Source organism: Leptinotarsa decemlineata, unplaced genomic scaffold (assembly GCF_025532065.1).
Source record: "Leptinotarsa decemlineata unplaced genomic scaffold, Ldec_3_MD MMD2_tig00002974_RagTag_RagTag, whole genome shotgun sequence".
Taxonomy (NCBI): domain Eukaryota; kingdom Metazoa; phylum Arthropoda; class Insecta; order Coleoptera; family Chrysomelidae; genus Leptinotarsa; species Leptinotarsa decemlineata.
This window is the reverse complement of record NW_027412578.1, coordinates 13,490,624-13,509,638: the sequence shown is the minus strand read 5'-3', so window position 1 is coordinate 13,509,638 and position 19,015 is coordinate 13,490,624. Positions and strand designations below refer to the sequence as shown.

Below are 19,015 nucleotides of genomic sequence, written 5' to 3'. Positions count from 1 at the left end.
CATTGTGTGGAAAATGTTTGGATATGTCTGAAGTTCTAAAACCAGTCTTATCAGTTGTTAACTTCATCATTTCCACTGGGCTGAATCACCGACAATTCCGCGAGTTTATTCAACAGATTGGAGAAAATTATTTACCATATCATACTGCCGCACGCTGGCTTAGTTGCGGAAAAGTCCTTAAGCGCTTTTTTGAACTTCGAGCAGAGATCGAAATTTTTTTAAATGAGAAGCAGCGCCCTTTTGCCGATTTAGAAAATAGTGAATGGATGTGGAAGTTAGCCTTCTATGTCGATTTGACAAATCATATGAACGAACTGAATTTGAGATTGCAAGGAGAAAATCAACTTCTCCCTGATTTATACACCAATATCAAATCCTTCAGGCAGAAAATGATACTATTTCAATCGCAATTACGTAAAAAATGTTTCACACATTTTGAAACATGTGAAATATTCAGCCACACTACAGAGACTGAATTTCCCGTCAATTTTGTAATCGAAACTTTGAGTGCTTTGAAGATAAATTTTGATACTCGTTTTTCAGATTTTGATGTCATTTCGAATGAAATTAAGCTTTTTCAAAATCGTTTTGATTCTGACATTGAAACCCTGGCTCCGGAAGTCCAAATGGAAATTATTGATTTACGGTGCAGTGATATGCTTAAGAACAAATATCAAAATTCATCTTTGTTGGAATTTTATAAGAGTCTTCCACTGGAACAATTTGATAAATTGCATAAATTTTATCGCGGGTTGTTTTCTGTTTTTGGTACTACTTACTTGTGTGAGAAAACGTTTTCCAAGATGAAGTACACAAAGAATGTTTACAGATCTCAATTAACCGATGAGCATCTGAAATCTCTTTTGATAATTGGTACAAGTAAAATTGATCCACAACTACAAAGTATTGTCGGTGGAAAATCACAATTACATAAATCTCATTAGTGTTTTTGTTTTACTGTGATTCATTTCAATTATTTGTTAGTTATTAATATGCTTAAACTTAGATACTTCAGTTAAGTTTTCTTTGTCATCATTGCAAGTACATAAAACCGAGTAATTATCATAAAAGTTATACATTTTTATTTTATTATAAACGTGACTAATTACAGTATTATTTTAATATCCCCTCTACTTACCTGTTTATTCAAAATGTTCAATGAAAACTATCGAAATAAAAAACAGACAGTCATCAAGAAAAGAGGCAGTCTGGTTGTTTATTTAAAATATGACAATGTTTATAAAAATATATAATAGAAAACAAAAACATCTTTTTACAACATTAATATAATGTATTTCTCCAACAACCACTTTGGCTCAAAAAGCAATGAACGACAAAAAAAAGAAAAACGAGATAAAATGGATATATCATTCAAAATATGTACAGGAAAATTCGACCCTCGATGAAATTCACAGAGCGAAATGGCAAATTAAAACTATTGATTTTTCTAAAACAAAATGAAGCAAACAGCTTTGAATTATTCAGGTCGGTTTTAACATGAAATAATATATTCGTTCAGTGTTTCAACGAAAAACTTCACTTTTTACAGCTGCCCCAAGTCAAGCCCTAGTAAATTCTCATTCATTAATCACCCATGAAAATGAATCACATTTAAGAAATCTGCAACACATTTTTCATCAACCAATTTGTTGAATGATTCATAAACTACTTGTGGACGGTACATTTTTCTCCAATCTTGATACTTTGTGAACTGTTAAAGCTTTGAATTGTGCCTCATCAGACTTTTCAATGGAAGTCTGGAAACAACAAAGTATGGTAAGATAACTATAAGAAGTCAAAGGTTCTGTTCTTGATTGTTCTATCAACTAGTCTCTAAAAATTAGCGAGATTTACTGAAATAAAAAAATCACTTATCTATGACTACATCTGAATGTTCACCCTGTATATATAAACAGACTATTGAGACTTAACCTACTTATATCTAGACAGTGAAATTTCACTTTTAGTCTCGTTAATTTCAAGAGAGTAATTGATAACAAAGTATTAAAGATGTACCAGTCTCAACAATTTGAAGCACTGATTAGTACTTTACAACAGACTTTCCGATGCTTCCGAGAGTTTGGAAACAGCAAAGTGTGACATCATAACTATAAGAAGCTACAAAGGTTCCGTTCTTCATCATTCTATCAACTATTCTCTTAAAATTAGCCAGATCTACTAAAAAAAACACTTATCTATGACTAAATTTGAATTTTCACCCTGTAGATATAAACGGAATACGTCAAACTTACCCTATTTATATCTAAACAGTGAAATTTCACTTTTAGTCTCGTTAATTTTAAGAGAGTAATTGATAACAGAGTGTATTAAAGATATACCTGTCTCAACAATTTAAAGCACTGATTAGTAAATGACAACAGACTTTCCGATGCTTCCGAGAGTTTGGAAACAGCAAAGTGTGGCATGATAACTATAAGAAGCTACAAAGGTTACGTTCTTCATCATTCTATCAACTATTCTCTTAAAATCAGCAAGATCTACCAAAAAATCACTTATCTATGACTAAATTTGAATTTTCACCCTGTAGATATAAACAGAATATGTCAGACTTACCCTATTTATATCTAGACAGTGAAATTTCACTTTTAGTCTCGTTAATTTTAAGAGAGTAATTGATAACAGAGTGTATTAAAGATATACCTGTCTCAACAATTTAAAGCACTGATTAGTAAATGACAACAGACTTTCCGATGCTTCCGAGAGTTTGGAAACATCAAAGTGTGGCATGATAACTATAAGAAGCTACAAAGATTACGTTCTTCATCATTCTATCAACTATTCTCTTAAAATCAGCAAGATCTACCAAAAAATCACTTATCTATGACTAAATTTGAATTTTCACCCTGTAGATATAAACAGAATATGTCAGACTTACCCTATTTATATCTAGACAGTGAAATTTCACTTGTAGTCTCGCTAATTTTAGGAGAGTAATTGATAACAGAGTGTATTAAAGATTTTTTGAGAGAGGTTATAGAATGGAAAAACAGTGGTTCAAATTGTTGAGACTGGTACATGACAACAGACTTTCTGATGCTTTCAAGAGTTTGGAAACAGCAGAGTGTGGGATGAGGACTATGAACAGCTACGAAGGTCCCATTCAAAAGAGTTCATTGTTAACTTTTTTTATAGACTGAGTGTGAATGATCACTCTAAAGCTATAAATAGACTAAGAAGTTAGCCCTCAATAAAGTACACTTCCAAATGACACCAACTTGTGTGTTGTAGATTCACTCAGTTTAAAACCATCACAGGGTTCAATATTCAAGTTTCCATCGCCCCAAAGTAATTCTTTGTAGATAACTTCCCACTCCTAAAATAACATTGAGTTTATACCCATCAGATTTCTTTTCTGAGATTCCATTGGTATACAGGGGGTTCACAGTTTCAAAGTCATAATTTTACATAGAAACAAATCACTCAATTCTAAATGAAAAAACTTCAAATCCATTTTAATATTTGACGCCAAAGAAATCATTGTAATCTTCAATACGACACTTCATCATGTGGCAACGGTGCATGTCTAGCTAGTTCTTTTGATCAATTCGCATACCACATGCCTACCGACAAACAGTGACAATAACCGAGAAGAGGACAGATTGAGACCCTGGCGTCGAGTCACGGAACCCTTAAAGTGTGTCATTACTAGGAGTAGGAAGATTGAGACCTCGGTATAGCCATATTTTCCCGTTCTTGAAAATGGCTTCGACAACTTTTTGCTATTTTTTCTGTTCCACAACAAAATTGAATCGGCATTTTCGTTTTGTAACAACCTCCAGATTGAATCTGTGAAATTAAGACATCGAAGACTATAAACATCACGCGAAACGAAATTATCTAACTGAGCATGACTTGAGCAGCTGTTTCTCAAAATTTCTAGTAAATGAAGTACAAAAAAAAACAGTTAAACTTAAATACTACTCTTGTATCGCGTGTAACTTTAAAATAAACATTCAACTTAAAAATACGTTCTTTGAGGAATCGATTTTGAGATTCACATGAGCAGGGCGAATTTATGGATTTGTTCGTTATTTTACAGGCATTTCGTATTCTACAAAAAATCTTGTTTCCTTAAAAACATCTCAATTATTTAAATACATTTTAACAATACTTTTATATTTATGCTACATACTTGCTGAAAATCCATTATAACATTGCCTGAAGATGCCATTGTATAGCGAAACACCTGTTGCGGTTTTGTAAAGTGTCAAGTGTAAATCTCACTTTGAAGTGTATTTTTTAAATTATTGTACGATAAATATGAAACACCTATATCGAGCATTTTTTCGGCTTTTGAACAATTCTTGGATAATCACGATTAGACTCAAATGCGGAAGAAAAAGAAATTTTCAGTTTTGTTTAATATGCATTGAAGTTTTGAAAATAACACATATTTCGGATCGATTGATTTTAATGTAACAACAGACTCCTCGACGCCTTAGAGTAATCTCTGTAGAGCAACATAGAAAAGTTTTCCAATATATGGAAAAGACATCCGGCCAATTTATACTCATCTCTCACAAAAAGGGACAGTTATCACTACATTAGGAAAAAATATTGCAATTAGATATAAGGTTTCCGGCCAGAAACAGCTTTCATGTTGGCGAATCAAAGACAAATTCAGTTCTTCTGTCATTTATGATAATGTTTCAGCTAAATACGTTGCAGTTTTCAATAAATCTTTCATCCGAATATGGGATAAAGAAGATGATAAATTTGGATAAGGTGAAGAAATATAAGTTTATTAAACCAATACACACACTAATCACAAAAAATGGACATTCCTTCTCAGTTTTTCAAAATGGTGCACTATATAAACTTGAAGAAGCTCTGGAACAGAGAAAAACTTTTAACCCCAATATTCCTGAGATAGACCAAATTGAGGATATCATATGTAAACAAACTGGCGATGAATTATATTTTGGAATGACTGTGAAAACTGACGAAACTCACCTATACTGGACGTTTGAAACTAGTAAAATAATTGCACTAGAAGAAATGGGATGACGTGCGGTGTTGAGAAAAAAGCTGATAAATAATAATGCCAGTAACAGAAGGTAGAGATAAAAATTATTAGGGGGAAAATGTCGTAAATCTGTAAACTAAATATTTTTCAGGTTCTGAAACATCGATTTTTAAGAAATTAAAAAGTATCAAAACTTAAAAAAAAAATAATTAACAACTGAAAGAACAAAAAAAACATAACATTTTGGAGAAATTCATATGAAATCTTTATTTCTTTTCAAGTTTTCTGTATTTACATGGAAACAGTTTGGAGAATGGGAATTTTTATTTTTGACATACCTAACAGAGTCATAAATATTAAAAGGATTTTTGTTTTTTCATAAAAATGCCAAAAATTTCGAAGAAATCCAAAAAAAAAAACCAAAAGTCTAGACTAAAAAATAATATAAACCAAAATTAAATAACGATCGTAAAGGGAATAAAAAACCAAATCAAATGCAAATTTGCAATAATATAAAGCAACCAAAAACTAATTTTCATTTTCAAATATTTCCACGTTAACTTTCAGTAAGAAAAAACAAAACACAACAACATCAGGAGAAACTAAAGTTTGTTAGTTGAAAGTTGAATTGAACTAGACATTTTCATTTGTATATTCTTATTATAACTTAGATTTTTATTTCTCTTAGTTCAGTTCAAATTTTATGTTTCTCCAAGAATGATAAATTTTATTAAACAAACACGTTTAGGGAGAAATCTCTCTATTTTATCTAAAAGAGTACACTTTCCAGCAGAAATCGGTGTAGAAATTGGCGAAAAACTATCTATCGAAGGCGTCCAAAAATCTCGTGTCATATACCCATATGTAGCGATACTACAATTTTCTGGTCTCCAAAATCGAATATGTGCTATGTGTTCTTTGAATCGATTTTCAATAGCTCGGCTAGTCTGACCGATGTATTTTTCGTCGCAGCTCACAGCTCATTTCATACATCCCCGACTTTTAATTTTCGAACAAACTGTCTTTAGGGCTACCTTACATTTGTTGAAATGGGTACTTCAACAAATTGCCCACCCCAAAGACAAGAGGTTAGGTAACCCGAAAAACAAGAGGTTGAGGATATATGAAGTAAGCTGTGAGAAGTGTGACAAAAAATATATAGGCCAGTCTAAGTGAGTCATTGAAACTAGTTTCGAAGAACACACCGCACTTATCGGATTTTGAAGGCCAGAAAAACGGCCATAGAATATATGAAAACCATCTGAAATTGTCGTGATCGCTACATGACACTAGATCATTTTGAAATGCACGAGAGTAATGAAGAATTTCTCATTTTCTTTGGAAGATTCCCACATTTTTTGTATACTGAAGAAAAAGTTTAAACCCAAAAAGCTTTTTCACCAAAAAAAAAAAGATCTGATTATTTGGAATATTGAAACGCAATTAAATTTGAGATTGATTCCATTATATGAAAGTATCAACAGATTTGAAGTTTATGAGAAAAAAAAAATGTATAAAATAATAATGTACGTATATAAAATTGTATCATTCATATAAATTTTGTTGATTATATTATATTTTAAGTTAGCTAACCTGTATATTAGGGAATCCTAATTCAATAAATAAATTCAAATAAATAAATTCAAATAAAAATGACACGATCGAAATATTTAGATGAGTTAACGATAGTAATTAAATAAAAAATGAGAATAAATAAACAAAGAGTATATACAAAATATCAAAGCAAAATAACGCTAATTTGCGAACAAAATAAATTATTGTGATCCGTACTAGAAATAAATTATTAAATGGATTAAATAATGAGGAACATTCCACTAATATACAAACAATTTAAGAAAGGCATATAAAAATATACAGCCCAGTTTTATAGGAAATTTTATTTTTGATGTCGAATATTTTTTTAAATTCTATTGTCTGCATATAACTGACATTTTAATTATTGACATTATCATTTACAAACACAATAATATGTTTTTCAACATTTCTTTTCATTTTCGATAGCAATTCCATTAAAAAACCCATTTTTTTCTCATATATTTCAAAACTGTCAATATTCAGACAACAGAAAGTCCAACCTAGTATCATTCACCAAATCACGTCAATCACATTCAAACAAGCAATTCATAGAGTTTCATTCAAAAAAGGGGACACTGGTAATTACTGAAACGTCAATATTCAAAATTCATTCTTCCTTTTTTCTATTCAACTGCACATTTCAAATGTGTAATTTCCAGGAAAAATTTTTGCCTCATATTTTCTTTGTGTAATATGTCGTAGTTCTCGTTGAAATTGTTGTTGTCTTCTAGAAGGTGGCAAGCACAGGTAGAAAGAATCATTGTTCTCTAGTTTGAAACTCGTTCAGTGTTCTAAAACTCCCGTTTTGAAATTTCAAGATGTTCTTCCTATGTACACCTTTGGGCATGATCCACATGCCAGTTAGTAGATTTAATTTGTTGTCCTTTTCAACGTTCGATTTGTTGTGATAAGGACAACAAATCAGGTGTCTACAAACTGGCATGTGGATCGTGCCCAAAAGTTTATATAGGAAGAACATGTAGACATTTCAAAACGAGAATTTAAAACACAAAACGAGTTTTCAACTAGAGAAATACAATTCCACCTGAGCATGTCACCTTTTAGAGAACAATTACATTTCTACATGGACTAAAAAATATTACATAAAGAAAATGAAGGACAATAATTAAACCTATTAGATTTACTGGAAATTTGAATGAACAAAACCAGTCAATTTCCCAAATGAACGACCAAAAAGAAGTTGATCACTCTGTTCAAACTCTGTAACTTCAATAAAATAGAATATAAACTAGGTTAAGGTACCAGTTCAACTGAGGAAACTACTATGTAGTGAAACGCGTCTTGATCAAAGTTCACTGTATAAAAATTATTCAATTACTATGCATCAAAATTCACCTGCTTCTTTCCGAGTTAAAAACGAAATGAACGATCTTTCCTTGTTGTTTGCCCCAAAATTCGCGCTTTGCAAACGAACAAATCCACAAACCCCCAAGCCGCTAGGCTTCACAATGGCAAACCCGACCTCTAACACCTTGAAGACATTTCCCTAATCAGCCAATTCCCCAGCTGTTCGACCGATATCCTCATGAAGCCAGTGTTGCCATCTTCCGTAGCCACGATGTTGTAGTGGCGGTGCAACAGTTCTGTCACAGCCTTGTTGATGTCAGTAAAACTCCGGACGGGTTTCATTAGGATCAGGGGATACTTGGGGTTCGAGCCCTGGGGCAGTTTGATGCTAATGATCACGTCCGTAAGAGGTGGAATGTTTCCCAAGGAGACTTTATGGAGATAGTAATCGAAGACGAGCTTCAGCTCTGCGTCAGTCATGTTGTTGCGCAGGAGTATTCGCGTCTGAAAAAAAAAATGAGTTTTACTCTCATCACCCTATAATAATAATAATAGCCTTTATTTATTACCCAACAGTTAAAAACATTTACAGGTTTAACTAAGTATATATATATATATATATATATATATATATATATACAGCGTGACTCACGGTCCATGGTAGGTTAGACGTTTCTGGAAAACGCAAAGCATGATTTTTCTGAAAATTTCACCTCTCACATTTCCCTACCTGTTCTATCGATCTAAAATATTTTCAGCACTGCGGCGTTGCCACTTCCATCAAAAAGTCCTAGCAACTTTATTTTTTTAAATGGAACACCCCGTATATTAATACATTTTTGGAATCGCTCTGGTATTTTAATACTTTTTTGTTGATAATGTCCTATACCTATCTCTATCTGTTTTCGAGATAAAAAATAAATTGTGCTAAATATGGTCCAAAACATAGCCTTAATTGAAATTAAGTAGATCAGTACTCTCAATTCATGAAAAGTTGATATTTTGATGATAGTTTGGACAAACTCAATATATTCAAATAACACCAAGAAATCGACTCCATATCATACAGGGCGTGATAAAATTACTATTATTTCCATTGTGCATAAAAGTAGTCGAAAGTTCATTTTTTCAAATGAAACCCCCTGTATATTACTTGATAAATTGAAAGATGGTGAAAAATGCTTCAAGATGATATACATGTCCCTATACCTAAATCGTCAAGTTTTCTCAATGAAGCCGTTTTTGTGGAAAAATAGTTATTCACGTTTTACCTACAAGTGTTGAAAGTGGCATTTTATTTTGTGAGTGGGGATTATTGCAAAACGAGCGTCAGCAAGTAGAGCAAACTCACGAGCAAAATAAAATCACTTTTAACTAATGTATCATACAAATTTTTTTGTATAACGTTACTGCTGATAATAAAAAAAATTATAGGGTCCATGGGATTTAAACACACGATCTTTGGATTACAAGGCATATGTTACAACTACATACGCCAACTCACGTTATTTTAAAGAGGATTATTGGTTAGTCATGAAGGACTTTCTACAGTTGGACTGAATACTACTTCGTCATCGTCAGTAACTTCACAGGGATTTAATATTACCTATAGCACGAACTGCATGTGTGAACTTTTCTAAATGATTTTTTGGTAGATGTTCTGATTGAAGTGTTTCTATCAAAGAGATTTTCGATAACAGTTGTACAAAAAATAACTTTTAAAGAATTTGATTTCTAGGTAGCCGTGGAAATATCAAGCTTATGACAGTTTGGTGACTTTTATAAGTAATTGATAAATGGTTATCACCAAAAATGAATGCAAATATTGATTATTCAAACGAAGTTCTTATGAAATTATTTATTATACACGGACAGTGTGATCAAATCATTGCCAGAACTTGTAGAAAATTCAACCAAATGTATCCTGAATTAACACCAATGAACGAGAGGAAGTTTGTAAGATTACAAAATAATTTCCTTAACTATGACTCCATGTTAAAAGCACCTTCAACATTACCAAAACCTGTTACTTCAAATGAGGACAATACTGTTAACGTTTTGGCATATTTTTATGCATATCCAGAAGCTTCCATTCGCAGTGCAGAAAAATATTTAGGTGTATCACATGCTTCAGTAAAACGAATTCTGAAAAATCACGGAATGCATCCGTATAAATTTACCAAAGTTCAAGCTCTAAAAGCAGAAGACTTCGAACGTAGAATGCATTTTTGTGAATCCCTTTTGATTCATACACAGGAAGATCGGGAATTTTTGTCAATAATAATTTGGAGCGACGAATCAAAATTTACGAGGGATGGTATTTTCAATAGAAGGAATAAACATTTTTGGGCTGATCATAATCCTCATGTTACAAAAGAAATGGGTTTTCAAGAAAAGTTTGACCAGAACGTTTTCTGTATTCTGAAGAACAATAAAATTAGCTCCAAATATTAAGGACGACTGTAACCGATTTTCTTGAAAATTTGCCTTTAGAGGAATATAGGAATTCGTGGTTTCAACTGGACGGAGCGCCAGCTCATTCCACCCAGGAAGTTTCCAGGAAACTTGACGAACTCTTCGACGATCGTTGATTTAGGCGTTTAGGGCCGTGAGATTGGCCACCGAGATCACCCGATCTCACGCCACTTGACTTTTTTATGGGGTGTTTTAAAAGAAAGGGTATACAGTACTCCAGTGCCTACCAAAGAAGAATTGCGACGGCGAATAGTGCGGAGTATTGAAGATCTGGATCCCCAGGAAATTGAAAAAGCAACCACAAGTCGCGTACAAAAAAACATTTTAAAGTATTTAGAATGTAATGGACAACATTTTCAGCATTTATTGTGAAAATGTGATATTTTGTTTACAATTTTGTTATTTTGAATCATCCTATTCTGTTATTGTCTGTTTTAGCCCACAAAATCTTATTTTTTACCTAGAAATGACGGATTTTTGGTACAGTTGTTCCCTGGAAACGAGCCATAGTTAAGGAAATTATTTTGTAACCTTACAAACTTCCTCTCGTTTATTTGGTGTTAATTCAGTTAATTGAATTTTTTACACGTTCTGACAATGATTTGATCACTTTGTTCATGTGTATAATAAATAATTTCATAAGAACTTCGTTTGAATGATCGATATTTGCATTCATTTTGGAAGATGATTCGAAACACCGTCAATAACTATTTGTAAATTACTTATAAAAGTAACCGAACTGCTATAAGCTTGATAATTCCACTGCTACCTAAATCCAAATTCTAAAAACAAATAATGTTTCTAGAAGAAGCGACTTTATTGAGAAAACTTGACGATTTAGGTATAGGGACATGATATATCATCTTGAAGCATTTTTCACCATCTTTCAATTTACCGAGTAATATACAGGGGGTTTCATTTGAAAAAATGAACTTTCGACTACTTTTATGCACAATGGAAATAATAGTAATTTTAGCACGCCCTGTATGATATGGAGTCGATTTCTTGGTGTTATTTGAATATTTCGAGTTTGTCCAAACTATCATCAAAATATAAACTTTTCATGAATTGAGAGTACTGATGTACCTAATTTCAATTAAGGCTATGTTTTGGATCATATTTAGCACAATTTATTTTATATCTCGAAAACAGATAGGGATAGGTATAGGACATTATCAACAAAAAAGTATTAAAATACCAGAGCGATTCCAAAAATGTATTAATATACGGGGTGTTCCATTTAAAAAAATAAAGTTGCTAGGACTTTTTGATGGAAGTGGCAACGCCTCAATGCTGAAAATATTTTAGATCGATAGAACAGGTAAGGAAATGTGAGAGGTGAAATTTTCAGAAAAATCATGCTTTGCGTTTTCCAGAAACGTCTAACCTACCATCGACTGTGAGTCACGCCGTATAACTCGTTTTTTAACAAAGAAATGCTTGGACGAGGCTTAAAGAACAAATACTAATTCAATCACTTTTATTTAAAACAATAAAGACAAAACTTTATATTGGCCAAACGGGGAGAACTTTCTGCTAAAGAATTAAAGAGCATAGAAGTAATTTTTTGAATAGAAACACCAATTCCACATTTGCAAACCATCTTTAAGCAGAAGGATACGAGTTCAATCATGACTAAGACGTGTTACATTTAGAAAAGAAAAGTTAGAGCTCAATCTTTTAGAATATTTTATGGCAAAAAAGTTAATAAACGAATTAAACTGAAGTCACTTACCGAATAAAACTCGTAAATGCCCTTCTTACAACAGGTCTCATACAAAGCGAACTTCTCCTCCTTAGGAATCTTCTCGCTGATAACTATGGCGAAGGCACGTAAAATGTTCTTCTCCATTTTACGGTGGAAAATTTCGGAATTGAAAGCCTTCAACAACGTTACATTCTCTTCATTGATCAACGAAATCAGCATGCTCTTGAAAAGCTCCAGAAAAACTAAAAGAAAAATTTAAACGAAACCAATTATTAGTTGTGTAACTACCACTTCATGCATAAAAAGGTATTTATAAATAAATAAGGTATTTATTTATATCCTGCAAAGTTATTTGCATGGAATATCAAACAGTTTGATCTTACTCTTGAAGATGATCACTTGGTGATCGAAACAAGTGTCGAGGTGTTAAAATAATTTGTCTTCTTCTTCTTCTATCTCTTACCTTGATCTTGATTATTATTAATAGTGAATACTTGACGGTACATGTCTGCCACCAGGGCGATATTTTGTCGATATCCTGCTTTGAAGAAATCGCGGAACACCGAATTCCTGCTCTCCCAGTCCTGAGAAGAAGCGTGAAACTGCCACTTATCAATCGTCTCCAGCAAACGTAGATCTGAAATAATCGCGACATTAAAGTATGTTTGATGGCGAAATACCAGTTAACTCACTTGGACACTGAAGTATCTGGTAGGCGTAATGGAAATGGAGGTCGTTGACGAATACCTTCGCCAGAAATATGTATCGCCCCATCAAAGTTACGGTGCGTCTCGCAAACACCTGCAACAACTATCAGTAAAAATTCGTCAAAATAATCGGATTGGATTCGTAAACTATTTGTAACAGTTTCGGCGATACGGTGATCGTGCGTATCAAGCTCTACACAGGCAGACATTGAACAAGACCCTAAATATTCAAAAAGTTTATTGACATCAAGCTAAGATATTGAAAATTGTCAAATACATCGACATTAGACAAAACCAAACCAACAATAACAATTTTTTCCCCACACCAGAACTGCAAGCAACACTTTTCTCGACGCATGTTTCACCAAGCAAGTTGCCAATAGCAGTAAATGATTCAAACCACAGATTTCAACAAGTACCTTTTCAAAATTCTGCCGGCACTTATATATATATATATATATATATATATATATATATATATATATATATATATATATATATATATATATATATATATATATATATATATATATATATATATATACATGGAATGGAAACATCCCCCTAAAATTTGAAGTTGTTAATCGATTTTAATATTTTTTTTTAATGTCAAGTACTAAAAGGTCTACCTTGGGACAGAAGTTGAAATGTTTATTAAAGTTTCAGGGAATACTACGATATTTTTTCTTAGTCGAAAATCGGGATTTTTATTAGCAATTTTTTTATTGAAAAAATCTCTACGCCACTGGATTCAGAGTGCCTCTAAATAGGTGTGACCAAAATTTCATGAAAAAATATTCATTATTAACAAAGTTATGACAACTCAAAAATTCGAAAACTCGCACAGCTAACAGTCACAATATATATTTTTTTTTATTATTTCAACAATAAAGTGCCGCCAGATGAAAAAAAAAAACAAATAGCGTAAATATTTTTAAAGAAAATAACGTTATTACATTCAAACAATTCAACTAACAATGAAGCAAAAAATTTTAATAAACGTAACTAATAACTAATTATTGAAATGTTTCGATTCAGTGCAACAATTAATTCTAACTCATATTTTAGTAGCCTCTACTAATCCACCACGTATTTCGATCCATATGTCGTAGCGCTTACGAATGTTTCTGATTACGTTCCTTAGTTCTTGAGGGCTACTATCTGCACATACCTGTCGAATTCTTGCACAAAGTTCAATTCTATCTCTTGAGCGGTTTTTGTAAACCTTTTGTGTGAAAAGTCCCCAGAGAAAAAAGTCCAGTCTATAAACGGACTACCACGGCCTATCCATCGGTTTGGAAAATGTTCGGTTAAGCCATTGCCTCACAGCTCGGGCATAATGAACTGAACACCCATCTAACTGGACAATTAAATTTGATGGTTCATTGATTGGCAGCTCGTGGATAGCATCCCAAAACCCTGTGTTTTAAAATTCTAGAAACCTCTGCGCATTAAAGTTTTCCTCAAAAAAGAAAGGACCAATAATTCGTTTGTTCAATATCCCACACCAGACGTTGATTTTTTGGGAATACTGGCTTTTACAGTTTATTACTCAGTTAGGATTATCCGCTGCCCAATAGCGACAATTCTGTGATGACACTACTCCATTTGTAGTGAAAGTGGCTTCGTCGGTATATAAAATATTTTTTAGGAAATTTCTATTGTTTAAATATTCCCCTTGGGCCCATAAACAATATTCCAGGCGTCTTGCTTCGTCGCCTACTTGAAGTGTGTGTAAAAATTTTGGCTTGAAAGGTTTAATATTCTTCACCTTGAGACATCTCCGAATAGTTTCTCGTGGAATATTCAAATCTAAAGTGGCATTCCTTATACTGGCATTAGGATTATTTCCGAAATAATCTAAAATGATTTGATCATTCCTGTCATTCCTGTTTTGTCTTTGTACAGGATTACTTTTCAACATCATTTTTGATACTGCACCAGTTTCATTGAATATTTTATTTACCGTACCGCAGCTAATACGAGGACGATCTGGATGTCTCTCATTAAATACTCTACAAACCTCTCTAGCACTTCTAACGTCAGCTCCCGAAAGGCGTACAATTTCAATTTTCTCTCTTACGCTCAATCTTGCAGCCATAACACAAAATAATTCGAAGAACTGTAAGGTGAATATTGTTGACAATAGTACACTTAAATCTTTCACAAGTGTCAAACTGTAATATCATCTCCATGGCAACTAAGATTTAAATTGAAATATTAGGTCTTAGTTTCAGTTAATTTGCGTGAAAACTTGAATGTAATTCCGTTATTTTCATTAAAAATATTTAGGCTATTTGTTTTTTTTTTCATCTGACGGCACTTTATTGTTGAAGTCATAAAAAAATATTCTCATGGCTATATCTGTTGATATAGGGTGTTTTTTGTAACTGTGTGTGAGTTTTCGAGTTTTTGAGTTGTCATAACTTTGTTAATAATGAACATTTTTTCATCAAATTTTGGTCACACCTGTTTAGAGGCACTCTGAATCCAGTGGCGTAGTGATTTTTTCAATAAAAAAATTGCTAATAAAAAATCCCGAATTTCGACTAAGAAAAAATATCGTAGTATGCCCTGAAACTTTAATAAACATTTCAAATTTTGTCCCAAGGTAGACCTTTAAGTACTTGACATTTAAAAAAAAAAAATTAAAATCGGTTTACAACTTCAAATTTTAGGGGGGTGTTTCCATTAAAAATGGGTCACACTGTATATATATATATTGAGTGCAACAGTATAAAAGCTAGACAGGATAAACTGATCATTAGTAAAGCACTATTGCCAATAATTATGCAAAAAACCAGAAACACAGAAGTGATTATTGAACTACTAACATTGATTAACTGTGAGTTTCAAGATATTTCCAAAGTGAAACCGATTTTGAATGCATCATTCGATTTTGAAAGTGACATTCCTTAATTACACAGGGTTGTGTAATTAAGAAGTAACCATTTTTTTCTGTCACGAAACTCTCAAGTGCTGAACATGCTAGAGCCATTGTTTAGTCTCACCTTCGAAGAAATCAAGCTGTCCCAATCGTAGAACATCTCCAACAATGACCTTGCATTCCTCCACAAGCATCTTGTCTCGAAGAAGAAGAGGAGGTTGAATACGATCACCTCCAGAATTCCTTTGATGTGCGTTTCTTTCATATAATCAGATCTTATGGTGGCTGGAAAAAATATCGCCACATTGTCTCATTTCAGAATCTCGGAATATCAAATGAAAGATAAGACCTCTGCACGAATTTTCTATTATAATTGCGAAAAACATGATAGCTTTGAATTAAAAACCTATAACATACGAGGTCTATTAAAAAAATAAGGCAAATTTTCAGTTTTCTCAAAAAATACACAACAGAACTATTTTGTTAGCTCTTCCCAGCATAGATTCAGGTAAAAGATGTCTATATAGATACGGTATCGTGTCCTTCAATTCATTATATCGAATCTTCAAAGGGTTTTGATATCATGATCCACTCGATATAGTGATTATCTTTGAAATTTCTATGATTCCGGAAGTGAAAAATCTAAAAATGACAAAAAGAACCCATGGATCTCCCAAAATAACGTTGAAACAATTGTCATGTTAAGAGAATGATACTTTGATTCATTGGATATTATTGCAAAAGCGTTAATTTTTATTGAAGGGGCGATTGTGGAAGGTGAAAATTCTTAAAAAGGATCGATAAAAAATCTTCGAATACCTCCACAAAAAATTACTTTCGTTCAACTCTTGATTATCGTTCACAAAATGATCGCATTTTATTTAAAATGATTTCTAGACATTGAAAGTACTATTTTATATGTATTTTTTTGAGTAATGCAACTAATTTTCCTTTATTTTCAGTATTTTAATATAAACATATGTCACAAAAAGGATTTTAAGCTTTATAACTTCTATTAATTATATGCGAGCGCTTTCGACATCTGGTCGTGCTATCATCACCAAGGCTCTACTCAAACTGAACGTTTTATCCTCTTGTTTGTTCTTTTATGCGACCAGAACACCTTAGTGAATTTACTTCAGGTAAATTTGCCTGTATTTGGGTTACGTCAGGTAATATCCTTTGTGTTGGATTTTCTCTAGGTTCACTGTTTCTAGGAATGTGTATTGTTTTGTGTAGTATGTGGAATGTTAGATCTTGTTGTGTTTTGCTTTGTATTTGTTCCTCGATAAATGAATTATGACTGCCAAATTTATGGATGTTCAAGTTTTCCCAGATGTCCATACGGTTTTCTTTATTGACTTGTGTTTTATGAGTTTTATGTTCTCTGGTGGGGGAAAGTTATGTTTCTTTTGTATGGCGTGTGTTGCGATGCTTAATTTATATGTTCACTGAGGATACACTACAAAAACACACTTTTGTCTATTTTCCACTATATTTCTTTATTGTTGACCGGTTTCGGCTATTATACCATAACCAGTTTTGAAAATGGTATAATAGCCGAAACCGGTCAACAATAAAGAAATATAGTGGAAAATAAACAAAAGTGTGTTTTTGTAGTGTATCCTCAGTGAACATGAATTTCCACAAAATAAACAAGTCGTCAATCGAAGAAGTGAATTTATATGTTATTGGGTTAATGTTTGATTTTTTGTGCTCGTCGTACCTTTGGATTAGTTTTCTCTTGGTTTGGCCAATATAGAATTTGTTGCAGTCCGAGCATTGTATGCTGTACACCTTGTTTAGGTTTTCGTCTTCTTATTTTTTATAACTGTTCATTTTTTGTGTTATTATTGCGTTTGTCTTGTATGTGATGTTAATGTTCAGGGGTTTGTTAGTTTTTTGGTTTGGTGACCTACGTACGTAAATGCTGTCCATCGTTGTGTTGTTTTATCTGTTGGAGTGGTTTGATCCTTGTTCTGTTTGATTCTATTTTCTAATTTATCTATTGTCTTTTGGATGTATTTGTTCTCGTTCGCTATTTGGTATATGATTTTCCTTTCCTTGTTCCATCTTCATTGCTAAGAGGTATCCTCAACATTCTGTATATAGGCAGCCATTTTGTGTGATGGTGGGTAGTTGCAGGTATAGTGGAGCTTGTTTGTGTAGGTTTTCTGTTGATTGCCATTTGAAATTGCCATAATGAATAGGAGTTATAAAACTTCAAATCCTTTTTGTGACATATATCAATATGTCATATTTTACTAAAGTACTACTACTACTACTGAATTTGTGACCACGTTTGTGACCTACCATGTACAAGCTATGTATAAGTTAATGATGAATAAATATCAATATTATACCGAGCTAAGAGAAACTTCGTGCAATGAATACATCGGACAAACCTGTTGACCGTTATCGACACAATTGAAAGAACACACACACTTACTGAGACTGTTCAGCAAACCGAATACGGCTTCGCTTATCTTACAGTTGTCGTGCAAGCTCTTCAAGTGAGCAACCGTCATGGTGATGAAGCTCTCTACAGTTGGCGCCCCTTTGTAATTCTCGAGCAGTCTGAGAAATTCTCTGGCTTTTTTATTCTTGATGGCGTCATTGAGCTTGATCACATCGTATTCGTTCATGCTGACGCATTCCATGCTGTCGGGAAGGAGGTTGTGCAACGAGACGTCAATCTTGAAGTTGGACCTGTACTTAGCAGACCCAAAGATCGGTCTGGTGTCGATTTGGGGGTGATCTATGGTGGGAGGGGGCATCGAGGTAGGAGGGGGAACCGACGTGGGAGGGGGAAACATTGCGGGAGGGGGAACAAAGGCGGGAGGGGGAACAAAGATGGGAGGGGGAACGAATGCGGGAGGCGAAACGGAGGTGTGGGTTGAAACGGAGTTGATAGAGTAGCTGGGGGTAAAAGGAGGGGGATGTGGAAAGGAGCTCTGGTATAAGGTGGAAGAAGTGGATTGGCAAGGGGCTGAATGAGGTACCTGGTAGTCCTTAGTAGTCCGATAGCTTGGTCTGGAAATGAAATTTCATCAAATGACAATTCAGTTATTATATAATAATGATGTTTATTTTCATGTTGAAAGGTAAGACAAGTTTCGACTTCTGAGAGTTGTCGTTCGTAGGGGTGCGACAGCTGGTTAATGGAAAAACAGATTTTAATCAAATCAAATCAAATCAAATCAAAATATACTTTATTGCCTGAAGAACATAATTCTCATTGACAAAGTCGTTTACAAAATAAAAGAACAAAATAACACAACAATCACCTTTAGATATATATCGATATGATAAATAGTGAGGTAGAAAAAGTGATAATAATTATAATT

General features: G+C 33.2%; 1 protein-coding gene across 3 annotated transcripts in view; it reads right to left on the bottom strand.

The window, feature by feature from the left end:
- Positions 1 to 1,187: 1,187 nt before the first annotated feature.
- LOC111515552 (uncharacterized) overlaps positions 1,188 to 19,015 on the bottom strand; it is a 39,079-nt gene continuing 21,251 nt past the window's right edge. For 2 of the 3 annotated variants that reach the window (XM_074177543.1, XM_074177545.1), the window contains exons 10-15: positions 18,118 to 18,701; positions 15,793 to 15,953; positions 12,767 to 12,884; positions 12,538 to 12,711; positions 12,102 to 12,316; positions 1,188 to 8,395 (exon numbers count right to left, since the gene is read on the bottom strand). In XM_074177543.1, coding sequence (XP_074033644.1) covers positions 8,069 to 8,395; positions 12,102 to 12,316; positions 12,538 to 12,711; positions 12,767 to 12,884; positions 15,793 to 15,953; positions 18,118 to 18,701 — 1,579 coding nt within the window. In that variant the 3' untranslated portion in view covers positions 1,188 to 8,068. The remainder of the gene's footprint in view (positions 8,396 to 12,101; positions 12,317 to 12,537; positions 12,712 to 12,766; positions 12,885 to 15,792; positions 15,954 to 18,117; positions 18,702 to 19,015) is intronic. The other variant, XM_074177544.1, reaches the window with a different exon arrangement.